The sequence below is a fragment of the Rhipicephalus sanguineus genome, chromosome 8, assembly GCF_013339695.2.
Source record: "Rhipicephalus sanguineus isolate Rsan-2018 chromosome 8, BIME_Rsan_1.4, whole genome shotgun sequence".
NCBI classification, from domain to species: domain Eukaryota; kingdom Metazoa; phylum Arthropoda; class Arachnida; order Ixodida; family Ixodidae; genus Rhipicephalus; species Rhipicephalus sanguineus.
The window spans coordinates 150,153,998-150,171,127 of record NC_051183.1 but is presented as its reverse complement, the minus strand read 5'-3'; the positions used below and the strand labels follow the sequence as shown (position 1 = coordinate 150,171,127).

At 50.1% G+C, this 17,130-nt stretch overlaps 1 protein-coding gene across 1 annotated transcript in view; it reads right to left on the bottom strand.

Moving 5' to 3' along the window:
- LOC119403587 (uncharacterized) overlaps positions 1 to 17,130 on the bottom strand; it is a 72,550-nt gene that overhangs the window by 19,057 nt on the left and 36,363 nt on the right. The window contains exons 7-8 of the mRNA XM_049418365.1: positions 10,315 to 10,437; positions 1,769 to 2,028 (exon numbers count right to left, since the gene is read on the bottom strand). Of these exons, the coding sequence (XP_049274322.1) occupies positions 1,769 to 2,028; positions 10,315 to 10,437 (383 nt within the window). The remainder of the gene's footprint in view (positions 1 to 1,768; positions 2,029 to 10,314; positions 10,438 to 17,130) is intronic.

Here is a 17,130-nt window from a genome sequence, read left to right as displayed (position 1 = left end):
ATATATGTTAACACGATTGCTTGCCCGACATGATGATGATGATATGTGGTGTTTAATGGCGCAAGGGCCAATTGATGGCCAAAGAGCGCCAGTTCATGAGACAAAAGGATGTGAGCAATGGTTGCGGTAAGTAGCTGTAAAGGGGCCTTAAAATTCCTCGCGCTAAAGGCGGGTAAAACATATATATATGTATTAAAATCATGAAAGTGACGTGAAATATGTGTAGTGGAATGAATGGCAAGTGGTCGCAAGAATAAGACTATGAAGATATGACATCAGCACGAATGCCTCGTCAATGCCCTTGAGTCCAAGGGCCGCGAGGCAAGTGCTGTCTTTAACGTATTCACCGCAGCAGCGACCTCTGTTTAGAGGCCGTGCTACGGGTCACCTTGATATATGACATGAAAACTCTGTACGTCGTTTAAAAAAGCAGACAGTGACTGATATGTAAAAAGCGGGTCCCTACCGATGAACATTGAAGGATGAAATGGAAATTGCTGCCGGTAGGGTAGTAAAAAGTGCTGTTTTCTGATAGCATCGAGTTCCTTGCACTGAATGAGGACGTGAAGGACAATGAGTGGCTGACCACATCTATCACACAAAGGTGGCTCGCCACCGGACAGAAGGTGTGTGTGTGCACTGTATGTGTGACCGATCCTAAGTCTGCAGAGTGTAACTTCTGTGTGGCGTGATTTTGATACTGGCGGCCAGTTACCGAGATGCGGTTTGACAACGTGTAGCTTATTTCGTGTATGCATATCCCATGTGGTCGGCCAAAAGGCTCTGAGCCTTCTTTTCAGGAAGTGTTTAGGTCTAGTGGGGGAATAGCTAAGGATGTATTGTGACTGTTTTCGTGGGCGGATGCTGCTAGCTGGTCCGCCAACACGTTGCCTTGAATCTCGCGGTGCCCTGGCACCCAGCACACTACGACATGTTGTTCGAGTGCGTATATCGTGCTTAAAAGAGAATACAGCGAGACAAAGACGGGGCTTTTGTGTCTTTTCAGAGTTTTTAAGGCTTTTACCACGCTTAGAGAATCTGTGTAAATCACTGCCTTTTGTAGTTTTAATAGTTGAATGTGTTTAACGGCCGCAAGTATCGCGTAAGCTTCTGCCGTGAAGATACTTGATTCAGGGTGTAGGATACCGGAATCCGTAAAGGATGGCCCGACGGCTGCGTAAGACACAGAAATATTGGACTTTGAGGCGTCTGTAAAGAATTCTGCACAAGTGTATTTGTGTTGTAGTTCAAGGAAGTATGTACGGATATGTGCAATAGGCGCGTGTTTCGTTACTTCCATGAAAGAAAGGTCGCAGTCTATAAGCTGCCACCGCCACGGCGGTAGTTGTGCAGCGGGAGCCAATAGACAGTGTTCGGAAACAACTGTATTTTCGGAAACAACTGTATTTCGGAAACAACTGACAACTGTATTTTCGCGAGGGAGTATCAAGCACCAGCGTGGCTCTGTGGTACAATTCCATGCTTGGTTGATGATGATATTCAGTAAAAGTGGCTGACTTTCGTAGAATTCTTTTGCTCCATTAAGGCTTCTTTTCGGGCGAGTTGGTTCATTGTAGATCAAAGGTGTAACAGCGCGAACACACACTCACAAGAGAGACAACACGGACCCACTAGTGCTGTTTCATTTCGTTTCATTTTTTTCTTATTTCGCGTGATAATGGTTACGCACACCGGCGCCGGCAGCGGCGGACAACCACGCAGCCGTTGTGTTCTGATAAAAGCTTTCGCTGTAAAACATGAAACTAACCGGGTGTTCCGCGCAGGCAGGTGAGTATCAGCCGAATCTTGACTCCGGTTTCTCGCTCGGCATGCCGCAGACCGCGCAGTGTGGCGTCAACAACATCCCTAGCGCTGACCGCTGATGCTGGTGAGCCGTCTAGCGGGAGCACAGTGGTGGACGCAGCCAGCAGCTGCGGCGGAATACGCATCTCGCTGTAGATAACGCCCTCGCACGCCTGGTCCAAACCGGCCTCGTAAGCCACGCGCTCCAGTGCATCGCGGTCGCCCCTGCAGCAGTTTAATGGGACATGCTTAAAGGCAGGATGAGTATTATTAATGCAGTAAAATATCCAGGATAGAGTGGGTGAGTTCCACTTGACAAGGACGTATGATGGAAGGAAATTTTGAGGTCTCGCTTCTTTCTTTGACGCAACCTTAACGAAAACCAGCAGAACGTTAATGAAAGCCAAGGAAGGTAAGGGGCCGTGAATTGTACTATTTTAAGTACACTGCAGTAATTGCGACATAGATGTGAAGAAAGTAAAGTGGATGAAAAGACCAATTGCCTCCGGCAGGGACAGAACCTGCAATCTTCGGATTGCGCGCTCGATGCTCTCGCCAATAGAGCTACGGCGGCGGTCGTTCACTCGTCCACTTATCGGGCATGCAAATGTGAGTGTTAGACAGCGCCGCTCGTATCCATGACGGCGAGTGTGGAACACTCTTTATTTTTGCGAGATGGCATCACGTAGCACGTGATCCTTAGCGAGCGTAATCCCAAGATTGCAGGTTGGGTCCCTGCCGGCGGCAGGTTGTCTTTTCGCCCACTTTACTGTCCTCACATCTATAGATCACAATTACGACGATACACTTCAAACAGTGCAATTAACGTCCCCTCTGCCTTCCTTGGCTTTCATTAAGGTTCTGCTGGTTTTCATTAAGGTGGTGTCCCACAAAGGAACGACGCCTCAAAATTCCCTTTCGTCATTCGTTCATAGCGAGGGCCTCGTTCTGGCAGACATGATGTACTTAGGTAGTACGCTTATTGTTCAGCTGTCTGCTCGTTAAAAGTTCACGAGCTCCGTGACGCCATCTGGCAAAAAGAAAGAGTGTTTCACACTCGCCGTCATGGCTTTGCATACCCGACAACAGGACGAGAGGACGACGGCCGCCGTAGCTCAATAGGCATGAGCATCGGTCGCGTAAATCGAAGGTTGGAGGTTCGGTCCCTGCCAGCGGCAAATTGCCTTTTCGTGCACTTCACTTTCTTCGTATTTATGTTAGGTTACACATCTATTACATCTTCACATCTATTATTTCTTCCAGTCAAAATAGTGAGCGATAATATCAGTCGCGTGATATTTCTGCGTAGAACTAAATCATGCGCTTTTTTCAAGAATGGAGCCTATTATATTTAATAAATGTACATATGTGTGACATGACAAGTGAAAACCAGGGTATGAATATGAGGTACGTCGTAGTATCGCAGTCCTGATTACTCCAAGGGCTTCCGGTTATTTAGCAGGCTCCTGTATTTAGGTACACGCATACCCTTCACCGTCACCTATATTTCACCGTCATTTGTACGCCAGATTATTTTTACTTTCGCTGCCCCGTTTAGAGCAAGCATACTCAATCATAACCCCAGCTATCAAAACGGCTGACAGTTGGGCATATTGGTTCATGACTCGAAATGAAAACAATATCGTGCGGTGTTTAGAACTGTGTGCTCAAGGAAATAAACATTTGTTGGTAGTTTCCGCTGTGTGTGTCGTCGTCTCTTGCTTTCGTCCCTGCACTGTTTGTGCAATTCAACGCTTTTGACCTAGTTATCAAGTGACGGCGTGACCACGTCGGGCTGTGGGTTTTGTTACGTCACAACTGGTGGCGAACGAACTCTGGCTTGCAGCATTAGACAAAGAAAGAGGGGCGGTAATAATAATATCTGGGGTTTAACGTAACAAAACCACGATATGATTATGAGAGACGCCGTGGTGGAGGGCTCCGGAAATTTCGACCACCTGTGGTTCTTTAACGTGCACTTAAATCTAAGTACACGGGCCTCAAACATTTTCGCCTCCATCGAAAATGCAGCCGCCACAGCCGGGAGTCGGTCCCGCGACCTTCTGGTCAGCAGTCGAGCGCCATAACCACTACAGCACCGTGGCGGGGCAAAGAACGGTGGTAATTCGAGCTAGTTGGTTGTCTATTGCCACGCCCACTTCTTGTCTTGTTTTGATGTATTCGGGTTTGACCGGCAGGGACGGTTATCAACGCTCGACGCTGTCCGCGAAGCATTGTTCGAGAAGCTTCACGTCTATAGTAGATCGTTCTGTTAAGATTGCGCCCCGCACGCGAACGTTCCAGCTTTGTCCAGAGATAACGCCGCCACCAACGATATTGCTGGAAAGTTCGATACCGCCTGTATAAAAGCCGACGCGATTGACCGCTTGTCAGTTGATCGACGGACGACGCCCTGTTCGCCGCTATATTTGTACAGCGTGTATTGCTGTAGTTCTAGTTCTCATTTTCCGGCCACAAGTTCGGCCAAATAAACAGTTTCATCCTGCAAACGCCGACTGCTGTCTTCATCGACGTCACGACCACGTGACATCTGGTGGAGGTGCTGCTTCGCTCATGTTCCGGTCGCCCCCGTCAGGCCGTGAACCCAGTCCGGGCCGCAACGAAGACATCGACGCCTACCCCGAACAGCGAGCAAGCCGCAGGACACAAGGACTACCTCCAGAATACCAGCCTTTACCCGACAAGACCAGGAAGACCCCGACCATGACCAACACAACAGCGACAATGACAGCAACCATGCCGCTTGCACCCGTGCTGCTACAGCGCCCAAAGGAACCACCGACCTTTCACGGATCATCTGCTGAAGACCCGGAAAGTTGGCTGGAGAAGTACGACCGCGTCGCCATTTTTAACGAATGGACCGATGAAGACAAGTTAAGACACGTCTACTTCGCCTTGGAGGACTGCCCGAACTTGGTTCGAGAACCAAGAGCGAAGCTTCACGACGTGGGACATTTTTCGCACAAGATTCCTTGCCACATTCACGAGTGTCGTCCGCAAGGAGAGGGCCGAAGCTCTGCTGGAAACCCGTGTGCAGCTTCCAAACGAGAACGTGGTGCTGTACGCGGAAGAGATGAGCAGACTGTTCCGACACGCCGACCCAGCCATGCCCGAGGACAAGAAAGTCCGCTTGCTCATGCGAGGGATAAAGCAAGAGCTCTTCGCTGGGCTAATGCGGAACCCACCGTCGACAGTCCAAGAGTTCGTCTCAGAGGCGACGACGATTGAGAAGACGTTGGAAATGCGCAACCGGCAGTATAATCGCCGATCGATTCAAGACAACCCAGTTGTTCATGCTGTCGGCTCCGACGACCTGCGCGAAACGATCCGAGCGATCGTGCGGGAAGAACTACGCAAGCTCTTACCCTCACCACAGCCTGAAGTTGCGTCGATCGCTGACATCGTCCGAGAAGAAATCCAGCAGTCTCTGGGCACCCCCGAGTCAGCGCAGCCGCAGCTGCAAGCAGTGACCTATGCTGCTGCAGCCCGACGCAACGCCCCCCCTCCTCGCCCAAGTCAAGCCGCCGCGCCGCCTGAACAGTTCCGCCGCCAGGCACCACCGCCGCCGCCACCGACGTCACACCGCCCGCCAGCCGGCCAACGATACACGCCGAGGAAGACCGACGTTTGGCGCGCCCCCGACCACCGCCCACTCTGTTACCATTGCGGAGAAGCTGGCCACACTTACCGCCGCTGCCAGTACCGACAAATGGGACTGCGTGGATTCGCCATCGACGCGCCGCGTCCACAGCGAGGGGAAAGACCACGTGACATCGCCGACTACCTCGCGGGAACGCAATGGACGCCCCGACAACCTTCCCGTTCGCCGTCGCCAGGCCGCTACGTCTCTCCCCAACGCCGACCATACACTGGCCCAACTCGGGGCCGGTCACCTAGCCCGTATCCGGAAAACTAAGGGCAGCAACCGAAGGAGGTGCGGTTGCTGTACGACGAAATACCGAAGATCCTCCGCCGCCGACGACAACGCCGCAACGACATCTAAAGAACACGCCGCAAGCCGAACGAAGCCCTGACGTCGAAACTTCACGGCCCGAAGCAGACCTGACGACACAACGACGAAGCAGCGGGACAAGCCGACGTAGCCGTGATCCGACGCCGCGACCAAATCGAAACGGTAGGCGACGAACGAGTGACCTCGACGTTCTCATCGACGGCCACAACGTCACCGCTCTCGTCGATACTGGAGCGGACTATTCCGTCATCAGTGGACCGTTCGCGACGAAGCTGAAGAAAGTCAAGACCGCCTGGGAAGGCCCCGAAATCCGCACAGCGGGAGGTCACCTAGTAACGCCGGCAGGAATCTGCACAGCGAGGGTCTCCATCAACAACCGGATTTATCCCGCAAGCTTTGTAGTCCTTCAGCATTGCTCCCGAAATGTCATCCTTGGTATGGACTTCTTAGGCCTTCATGGTGCAGTCATCGACCTCAGATCGAAGTCGATAACACTATCTACAGAAAAAGCATTACCGCGGTACACGCCGCCAGGGAAGCATGCCTTGAATGTGCTGGAAGACCAAGTCACCATTCCCCCTCGCTCCAGCGTCATCATTTCCGTCAGCTCTCAGAAAGTAGCAGACCTGGAAGGCGTCATTGAAGGCGACCAGCACCAGTTGATTAACCGCGAGATTTGCGTCGCAAGAGGAATAGCAGAGTTGCGGGGAGGCAAAGCAACAGTGATGCTCACAAATTTTAGCAACGAGTATAAGCACGTAAACAAAGGCACGACAGTCGCCTACATCGAAGAAATCACGGCTACGTCGATGGCTTTCGCCATCGCCGATTCTTCCGAGCCAACACCGACGAACCAAGCTTCTCAACCAGTTTTCGAGGTTAATCCTAGCCTTCCGAAGCATAAACAAGAACAGCTCAAAACCCTGCTCTTGAAATACAGGGACTGCTTTTCGTCATCGTCAAGAATCCGCCAGACCCCAGTCGCAAAACATCGCATCATAACAGAGGAAAATGCCAGGCCACTCCGGCAGAGCCCGTACAGAGTTTCAACGCGAGAACGCGAATCCATAAAGAAACAAGTCGACGAAATGCTACGCGACGACATCATCCAGCCGTCGAAGAGTCCATGGGCGTCACCCGTGGTGTTAGTGAAGAAGAAAGACGGAACCCTACGCTTCTGCGTCGATTATCGCCGCCTGAACAAAATCACGAAGAAGGACGTCTACCCTCTCCCACGGATAGACGACACCCTGGATCGACTCTACAACGCGAGGTACTTTTCGTCGATGGACCTCAAGACCGGCTATTGGCAAATCGAAGTCGACGAGAGAGACCGAGAGAAGACTGCCTTTATAACACCAGACGGCCTCTTCGAGTTCAAGGTTATGCCCTTTGGTCTTTGCTCGGCACCTGCGACGTTCCAGCGCGTTATGGACACCGTGCTGGCTGGACTGAAGTGGCAGACTTGCCTTGTGTACTTGGACGACGTCATTGTGTTTGCCTCAAGCTTCGACGAACACCTCCGGCGCCTTGACACTGTACTACAAGCAATCAAGACTTCTGGCCTCACCTTGAAGCCTGAAAAGTGCCGCTTTGCATACGAGGAGCTGCTGTTTTTGGGTCACGTGATCAGCAAGGGTGGTGTTCGCCCAGACCCGCGGAAAACAGCTGCCATCGCTGCCTTCCCGCCTCCCACCGACACGAAAGCCGTGCGCCGTTTTCTCGGCTTGTGCGCCTACTACAGGCGCTTTGTCAAGGAATTTTCACGAATCGCCGAACCGCTAACTCACCTCACGAAGACCGACGTGCCATTCAAGTGGGAAACGGCGCAAATCGAAGCATTTGAAGAACTGAAACGACGCCTTCAGATGCCTCCTATACTAGCACATTTCGACGAATACGCCGATACGGAAATCCACACCGACGCAAGCAGCGTAGGACTCGGCGCCGTCCTTGTGCAGAAGACTGACGGGCAGGAAAGGGTCATCAGTTATGCCAGCCGGTCGCTATCAAAGGCAGAAACGAACTATTCCACAACAGAAAAGGAGTGCCTAGCGATCATCTGGGCTGCATCCAAGTTTCGCCCCTACCTCTACGGCAGGCCCTTCAAAGTTGTGAGCGACCACCACGCATTGTGTTGGCTAGCTAACTTGAAGGACCCTTCAGGTCGCCTCGCACGGTGGAGCCTACGACTTCAAGAATTCGACATTACCGTCGTTTACAAGTCCGGAAGGAAACACTCCGACGCTGACTGCCTGTCTCGCGCCCCCGTCGACCCACCGCCGCAGGACGACAAGGAGGACGACTCCTTCTTGGGAATCATAAGTGCCGACGACTTCGCCGAACGACAGCGAACGGATCCAGAACTCAGGGGCCTTGTGGAATACCTCGAGGGCAGGACCACCGTTGTTCCGAAGGTATTCACGCGGGGACTGGCGTCATTTTTCTTGCGCAACGGTGTTCTCCTAAAGAAGAACTTCTCACCGCTTCGAGCCGATAGCCTTCTCGTGGTACCCTCGAAATTGCGGCCAGAGGTCCTCCAGGCTCTGCACGACGACCCGACGGCTGGACACCTGGGTGTTTCTCGCACGCTAGCAAGAATACAGGAGAAGTACTACTGGCCGCGCCTTTCCGCCGACGTCACTCGTTACGTGAAGACCTGCCGGGACTGTCAGCGACGCAAGACACCGCCCACTAGGCCAGCCGGACTTCTGCAGCCTATCGAGCCACCTCGACGGCCGTTCCAGCAAATCGGGATGGACTTACTGGGTCCGTTCCCGACGTCCAATACCGGAAACAAATGGATCGTCGTAGCTACAGACTACCTCACCCGCTACGCCGAGACGAGGGCCCTGCCTAGAGGCAGTGCCGCCGAGGTAGCGAAGTTCTTCGTTGAGAACATCGTCCTGCGTCATGGCGCCCCAGAAGTTCTCATCACCGACAGAGGTACGGCGTTTACTGCTGACCTAACTCAGGCAATACTGAGATACAGCCAAACAAGCCACCGCCGGACCACAGCGTACCACCCACAGACAAATGGCCTGACCGAGCGGCTAAACAAGACCATCGCCGACATGTTGGCCATGTATGTCGACGTGGAACACAAGACGTGGGATGCCATCCTTCCGTATGTGACCTTCGCATACAACACGGCCGTCCAAGAAACGACGCAGATGACTCCGTACAATTTGGTCTACGGAAGGAGCCCGGCGACGACGCTCGACGCCATGCTACCCAACGTCACCGACGAAGAAAACCTCGATGCCGCCGCTTACTTACAACGTGCCGAAGAAGCTCGACAGCTCGCCCGCCTGCGCATGAAGACCCAGCAGCACATCGACAGCCGTCGCTACAATCTTCGACGACGCTTCGCGGAATACCAGCCCGGCGACCGTGTTTGGGTCTGGACGCCGATACGCCGACGTGGGCTTAGCGAAAAACTCCTTCGGCGATACTTCGGGCCATACAAGGTTCTTCGACGCCTCGGCGCTCTTGACTACGAGGTGATCCCGGACGGCATTACGAACTCCCAGCGACGCCGCGGACGACCTGAAGTCGTCCATGTCGTGCGCCTTAAGCCGTTTTTTGCGCGTTAGCGAACCTGGGGACTCTATTTTTCTTCCTTTGTTATTGTAATTTATTTTTGTATGCACTTGTTTTTTTTCTCTCTTCTATGTTCTTTCACAAGCATCGGGACGATGCTTTTTCAGAGGGGGGCAACGCCACGCCCACTTCTTGTCTTGTTTTGATGTATTCGGGTTTGACCGGCAGGGACGGTTATCAACGCTCGACGCTGTCCGCGAAGCATTGTTCGAGAAGCTTCACGTCTATAGTAGATCGTTCTGTTAAGATTGCGCCCCGCACGCGAACGTTCCAGCTTTGTCTAGAGATAACGCCGCCACCAACGATATTGCTGGAAAGTTCGATACCGCCTGTATAAAAGCCGACGCGATTGACCGCTTGTCAGTTGATCGACGGACGACGCCCTGTTCGCCGCTATATTTGTACAGCGTGTATTGCTGTAGTTCTAGTTCTCATTTTCCGGCCACAAGTTCGGCCAAATAAACAGTTTCATCCTGCAAACGCCGACTGCTGTCTTCATCGACGTCACGACCACGTGACACTATGTTTGTAAAATTCAGCGCAAAAACAACGGACGAAGAAACAGATAAAACACAGAGACATTTGCCACTTTGTGTTTTTACGACAAAGACAGGCTGGATGCTGTCGCGCACGTCCGTTCCACCTGACCCGCAGCCCAACAACGAAAATGGCTGCCCCCTGCAACCGATAAAAATTCTCGTCTATATGTAGCCGCGTCACCAGGGGTCTACGATTATTCTGTTCAGAATACGAATATTCTGTTTTAGTGTTTTTCCGACACTTTCTGCTGGCCATTCCACTGCTACGCGCCAGCTTTGAGAATACCTCAGCTCAACGTCAATAACCAAAACCCATACACAAAATGAAATCGCGCGTGAAAACGATGACGCGTCCAAAAAAATTATTATACTCACAGAATAGCCCTGAGGAAGTTCGGAACTTCTTTGAGGTAGCTGTCAAGGCTGGTGCACTTCTCAGGTCTTGTTCGCTCTCGAACATTCTCAATGGTATTGTAGCTCAGACCAAGTTCTTTTTGCCTGGTAAAATGGTGAATGAACAAATCGAACGATCAAGCTATAGCTGCAAAATAGAATGCAATAGCTCGTAGCGGCCATACGCATGATACGCTTAAAGCTACTCAAAATCGACGTTCGGAGAATATTGCGAAGATAAGAAAGAAACGATGTACCAGTTTCATACACTAATAACACGAGCATATTTGCTTGACTGCATCTTGCAATTTACGTTAACTATTCCACGTTAGGAAAACTCAAACATTTGCAGAGACAATTCTACAAGATACTAATATTCAGCGCCATCGTTTGATAAAACATAGTTGCTTGGTGCGCCGTGCTGGTGAGGTTTACTTCGCGGTTCTGCCGCTCTCCGGCGTGGTCGGGTAGGGCATGGCAACGGATACAACACATTGTTTTGTAGGCGATCAGCATTTTTTTTTTCATCTTTCATGTATTACCTTGTCATTTCACGTTCCCCATTTCATTGTTTGCTGGATATGAACGCTGCGCCGTCGTTGTTCCCTGTAGCAAGTTCAGTATCGCACTGTTATGAATGTGGATGAAGGTCCACATCCCGTCATGAAGAAAGCAAAAAGTAAGGAGGGTGAATTGCGCAATGCGATAAAAAGAAACAAAGTAGTAAGTCAGGCACGCGACGCCAAGCCAGCTTACCCTTATTTTCCCGATAGTACAAGAGCTCCTGAAGATATATATATATATATATATATATATATATATATATATATATATATATATATATATATATATATATATATATATATATATATATATATATATATATATATATAACACTGTGTGAGCGTATCTGGGAATTGTTCAGAAATACTTGCGTTATACAGATGTAACAACTCTGTAGCGCACGTATCATTCGTCAGAAGTTTACTGAAAGTTGGAAGCTTGAAGAGATGTAAACTCCTTGAACAAGTGGTGTCGCTGGAGCCAACGTTTCCGCAAGTGGTGTTATCGTTTTGAAGGCAGCAGTTGCTTTCTTGAAAAAAAAAACGATCGCTCGTGGAAGCCTTACCTGCAGCGATTGCCCTTCTTCAAGAAGTTTTCAACGCAACATTTGTGACAGCCTCGTCTCGACTGGTGGGTCGCCTAAAGATTGCGTAGACTGCTTTATTCGCGCCTTGTCCATGAATACGCTGCAATGGTGGAGGATGCTTACTAAGATGAAGTTTGGTGTGACCCTGCATTCCAGCAGCGCCGTGTTATACGCACATTTTCGCGCGCCCAAAGATTCCGAACGATCATGCAGGGGCTACAGCAGTGGCCGTGCTTCGGAATGACCACACGTGGATAACGTCTTCTGCGCACCCTCTTCGGGCACGATTAGGGCACACATGCTCATGACGGACCCACTACACGGTATAAGAAGGGATCCTTCGCTTATCGGCTCCAGTGGACACGGCAACACCGCAACGACGATGTCACCTAACGTGCCGCTCTTCGTGCAGGTTGGTGACCGAAAATACTGTTTTCAATGCGATGATCCCTTTATTGTAGTGTCGCCGTGTCCACGCAGTTCTTTTCTTCTATATTTCAGTGTTTTACAGCGAAAGCTGTTATGAGATCATTTCAACGGCCGTTTTTGGTGGCGTAGTTGTCCGCCGCCGCCGCCGCCGCCGCCGCCGCCGCCGCCGCCGGTGTCCGTAACCACTATCGCTCGAAATGAGAAAAAAAAACGAAATAAGAAAAAATTTCCAGGATGGAACGGGGTTCGAACCTGGGTCCTCTGCGTGGGAGCCCAGTGTTGTACCTCTGAGCCATGCCGGTGCTTGGAACTGCCTTGCAAAACGACGCTATACAGGCCTCATGTCCAGAAGGAACCACATTAAGATATGTAATTTAGTGTGGTAGAAGAGTGAAATAACAACCACGCACCACACAACGCGAATTCTGTAACCAGGCGTCAAACAATGGCAATTGCGCAACGAGTGGGCTGTTGGATGCTTCCACCCACTACAAGGGGCTCTGCAATAATTCTTCATCGTCATCAAGCACAACACCAACAAAGTGCGCATGATGCCTTGCATGTTTTTAGCGGGTACCATGGCTCTCCGTTGAATGACGAAAAATGGCATAGTGGCTGCTGCCCTACTTCACAGAAATTATTATTTATAGCGTAGTGGGTTCCTCGCAAGTGCACTTGCATTGGTTGCCAAGGAAGCCCATGAGCCCATCATCCATTTCCTCAGGGTCTCAACAAAGTTCTTCCCCCTCTCTCTGTCTCTCTTTCTCACGTCAATGTATGTTATATTGCATAGCGGGAGAGTTAAATAGCGACCGGGCGTCACACAATGCGAATTACGTAATTGGTGAGCCGTTCAAAGCTTCCAGCCCATTACAAAGAGCTGAGCCACAATTCTTCATCGTCATCAGTCGTCACGTAAGCATTTCCATTTCACAGAAATTATGATGATTTATAGCGTAGTGGGTTCCTCGCAAGTGCACTTGCATTGATTGCCAAGGTAGCCCATAAGCCCATCATCCATTCCCTCATGGTCTCATAAAGTTCTTCCCCCTTCTCTCTGTCTCTCTTTCTCACGTCAATGTATCTTATATTGCATGGTAGGAGAGTGAAATAGCGACCGGGCGTCACACAATGCGAATTACGTAACTGGTGAGCCGTTTAAACCTTCCAACCCATTACAAAGAGCTGAGCCACAATTCTTCATCGCCATCAGTCGTCACATAAACAAAGTGCACACAATGCCTTACATATGTGTAGCTGGAACCTCGCTTCTGCGCACAATGACGAATAATCGCGTTGTAGGTGCTTCCCAATTTCACAAATATTGTGATTTATGGCGTAGTGGATACGTTCTTAGTGTACTTGTATTAGTAGCCCCAAGAGAGTTTACAACGGGCTCTAGAAATGCCGCTCTTCCAGCTTTCGCTGTGACTGTGCTGCGCTTTCCGCGAAGGCCTGGCATTTTTTTTCTGTGGCAAGGTTGTTGAGCCTGTCGGGCGACATTGAAGAGAATCCTGGCCCTATGACATAACAATTGTGCAAGTAAATGCTACAGAACCACAAAGAGATGCTTTCTAAACTGTCGGCGATTCAAGATAAGCATAATTCGTTCGAGGTACAGATGTTGGACTTGCAAAAGTGACTTTGTTCTATTGAAAGAAAAGTTCAGGCCATCGATGAAACTCAAAGCAGGTTTGGGAGACTAGAAACGATCGCTTCAAAGTACAGTGACGAAGCGCTGATGCTGGCCAACAGAGTAGACGACCTAGATAACCGATCGCGGCGCAAGAACTTGATAATTAGGGGCGTGGCGGAAAATGACCATGAGACTGAAGAAATACTACACAGGAAAGTTAACGACGAGATAGTTAAATCAGTTTTGGGCGTTGAAGTTACTTCTATAGAAAGAATTCATAGGCTCGGGAGGCGGTTGGTTGATAGGACCCGCCCGATAATCTTCAGGGTGGCGGATTACAGGGACAAAACAAGAAGTCTGGGTAGATGCTCAAAGCTTAGGGGACGAATTACAGTATTGGTGAGGACGTTTCAAATAAAGTTTCGGAAATAAGAGAATAGTTGTGGAACTCAGCCGCTGAGGAGAGAAAACAAGGTTGCAAGGTTAAGCCTATGTTTGATAAACTGAAAGAGAATTCAAGAAGCGTACGGTAGGGGGCTAGGTGGTAAGACATGAAAAACATAAAACTGCGCGTGCATACAGGACACAAGAAGATAGAAGTGGACGGGACCAGCGCAGACTGATTTATTCGGATGACGCCTCTTTCCCACAACAGCAAAACGCATGCGCACCATCAAACATAACCGTACATCGTGTATGACAACATAACAAACAAGAAATTCATCTTCTTTTTTAGTGTATAGGTGTAACGAAGCTTCACTGATATACTTATCAGGTCCGTATCGTATAATATGCAAGGCTTCGGTTATTTCCCGTGCCTTTTGGTCTTTTGCACGGCCGATGATCTTTGCCTGCCTGAAAAGCGGCACGTATTTTCCTTTTCCTGTCGTCTTACAAACCTGGCAATGCCTAGGCAGGTGCATCCCACTTTCTTGGGTGAGGGAATAGCTGTGCTCCTGCAGACGCCTATTAATGCAGCGTCCCGTCTGCCCGACATAAGCTGAACTTGAGCACTGCACGGGCCGGATTTTACGGCCCGGGCCCGGCCCGGGCCCGCTTTATGAAGCCCGAGCACAGCCCGGGCCCGTGGTTCCAAGCGCGGGTCCGGCCCGGGCCCGGGCGTACGTGACCGAATTCAGCCCGGGCCCGTGGTTCTAAACGCGGGCCCGGCCGGGGCCCGGGCGTACTTGACCGTACCTAGCCCGAACCCGGCCCGGACCCGGGCGTTCATTGCTAAACTAATCCAGAGCGCGCTTGTTCATGACCAGGCCCTGCCCGGGCCCGCTAGGGGATATTAGTTGTTGACGATGATTATTAATGATGCCGTGCGCTATGTAGCGGGCGATCGGACGGAAAATCCGGTGTGTACATGCATCGAAATGTTGCTTTGTCCACTGTGGTAGCTCAGCGGTTAAGCTGTTTCGCTGTTAAGTCCTAGGACGCGGGTGCGATTCCCGCGGCCACGGCGGCTGCAATTTGATGGGGGCGAAATGCAAGAACACCCGTGTATATACTTATCTTTAAGTGCACTTTAGAGAACTCGAGGTGGTCGAAATTGATCCGGTGCCATTGCGGCATGCCTCGTAATCATATCGTGGTTTTGGCACGTAATACCAAGGAATGTAAATGAAAGGTACAGTATGTGTCAACCTCGAATAAGAGACCGAAATCTTTATTCCTCTCATGGGAACAACCATGATCTGGCCCATTGTTAGTGCTGTTATATATATATATATATATATATATATATATATATATATATATATATATATACGTCATCTGGCGTGTTTATAAGGAAACCCACCACGATGTACTTGTTACTTTGACAAAGTCTGGTCCAGCAGACGAAACGTTAGTGAAAATATACAGTGCCAATCTATATCTATACTTTACTAAGAGCCAGCTCTTTGCACGTGTCACTTCAGCTTGGCACAGTATACCTCAGACCATGCAATGCATAACGTTCGCGTGTGCTCGAAGGCCCGACTTACGCCTTTTAATGAGCGGGTCCGAGTCCGGCCCGGCCCGCAGCCTCAAGCCCGGGCCCGGACCGGGCCCGGCCCAGAGCCGCGGTTTCAAGCCCGGGCTCGGCCCGGGCCCGCACTTTTAAGCCCGAGCCCAGCCCGGGCCCACGGAAAACACTTCGGACGGCACGGCCTGGCCCGCGGGCCGGGCCGGGCCCGGGCTTTCGGGCCGGCCCGGGCCCGTGCAGTGCTCTATACTGAACCACAGCTAAGCGCAATCTCGTAGACGACTTCCGTTTTGCAGGGCCCATACATATTTCTGTGAGCTATTCCAGAGCCGTATTTTTTCGAAAGTTTTTGTTGTTGCTCGTTCGGGACAATTTACAAGGCGCATCAAAGTGAACGTTCACATCAAATTTCTTTCCCACTATCATCAGGCCGTGCAATATCTTGTGCATATATGGAAGAATCTCAAACTTCCGCCTCTCGCTTTGCTCGAGCTATTGCTTCTTTGTATTACCCCTAAGGGTCTTCAACAACGATTCCGCGACAGCCTTGAGAAGAGTGGGAGAAAACCCGGCACATCGAAGCCTCTCCACCTGACTGTCAAAACCAAATTGAACCATGTGCGGACAACACTTAAGATGGGATGACCTCAGGCACGAGGATGCGATTTCTCGCTGAACAAGCTTACAGTGACATGAATCGTGAGGTAAAAGAGCCTTCTTTGACTCAGGAAGGTATGCCCAACATAAGTGGTCTTCATCGTTAAAAAGTAATTTCAGGTCTAAAAACTGTAAACGGGAACTGTCGGGGAGTTCGCAGGTGAAATTCAAACTAGACTCTGTCCTCTTAAAAAGACCCTAAAATTTCATTAGCAACCACTTCTAGGTTATCCTCAGGGTTATTATTTAAAAGGATTAAAAATCATCCACGTATCTAAACACATGCGTGATGCGGTCATCAGTAAGGATACCTGAGAGCGAAACGTCAAATTCAGTGAATAATGTTCTCTACGCCTGGAACGGGGAAAGTAATAAAAGGTACAAGTGTACCACTGAACCTAGAACAGCCAGCGTCTGACACGAACAGTGCGAATGTCCATCTTTAAAATAATTATTGTAAATGCGAGAAGCGTGTTGAATAAGCACTAGAGACACTAATGTTAGAGCATGAACCCGCCCTTATCGTAAGTAGAGACATGACTGAGCGTAAGTATGCTAATATGGCACAACGGCTGTTTTTTGCATAACCGAGAGCCTTAACAGACAAGCTCTTCGTTTAACAGACGCGGGTTTTCCCAAGTTTTTGTTAACCACAATACTTGAGGGTTTGCTCAGAAAGCACAGGTCTAAGCAAGCAACTTGCAGGTTGGCTGCACAAAAGCGAAAAACCGCCGTTGTGCCACATTTGCATACTTTTTCCCACAATCTGAAAAAATAGCTCAGCGAGCTAATGTTCCTCTTGCATTATCTGCACCTGATATGTTGTCTAAGATTTGCAGGATCACTGACCCGAACCACAAAAAATTTGTAGCATGCACTATTAAGCACAAGATTGACATTGTCCAGTGCACAGTGAACGTCATATACCGCGCACCGTTATCGTGCGGAAAATTG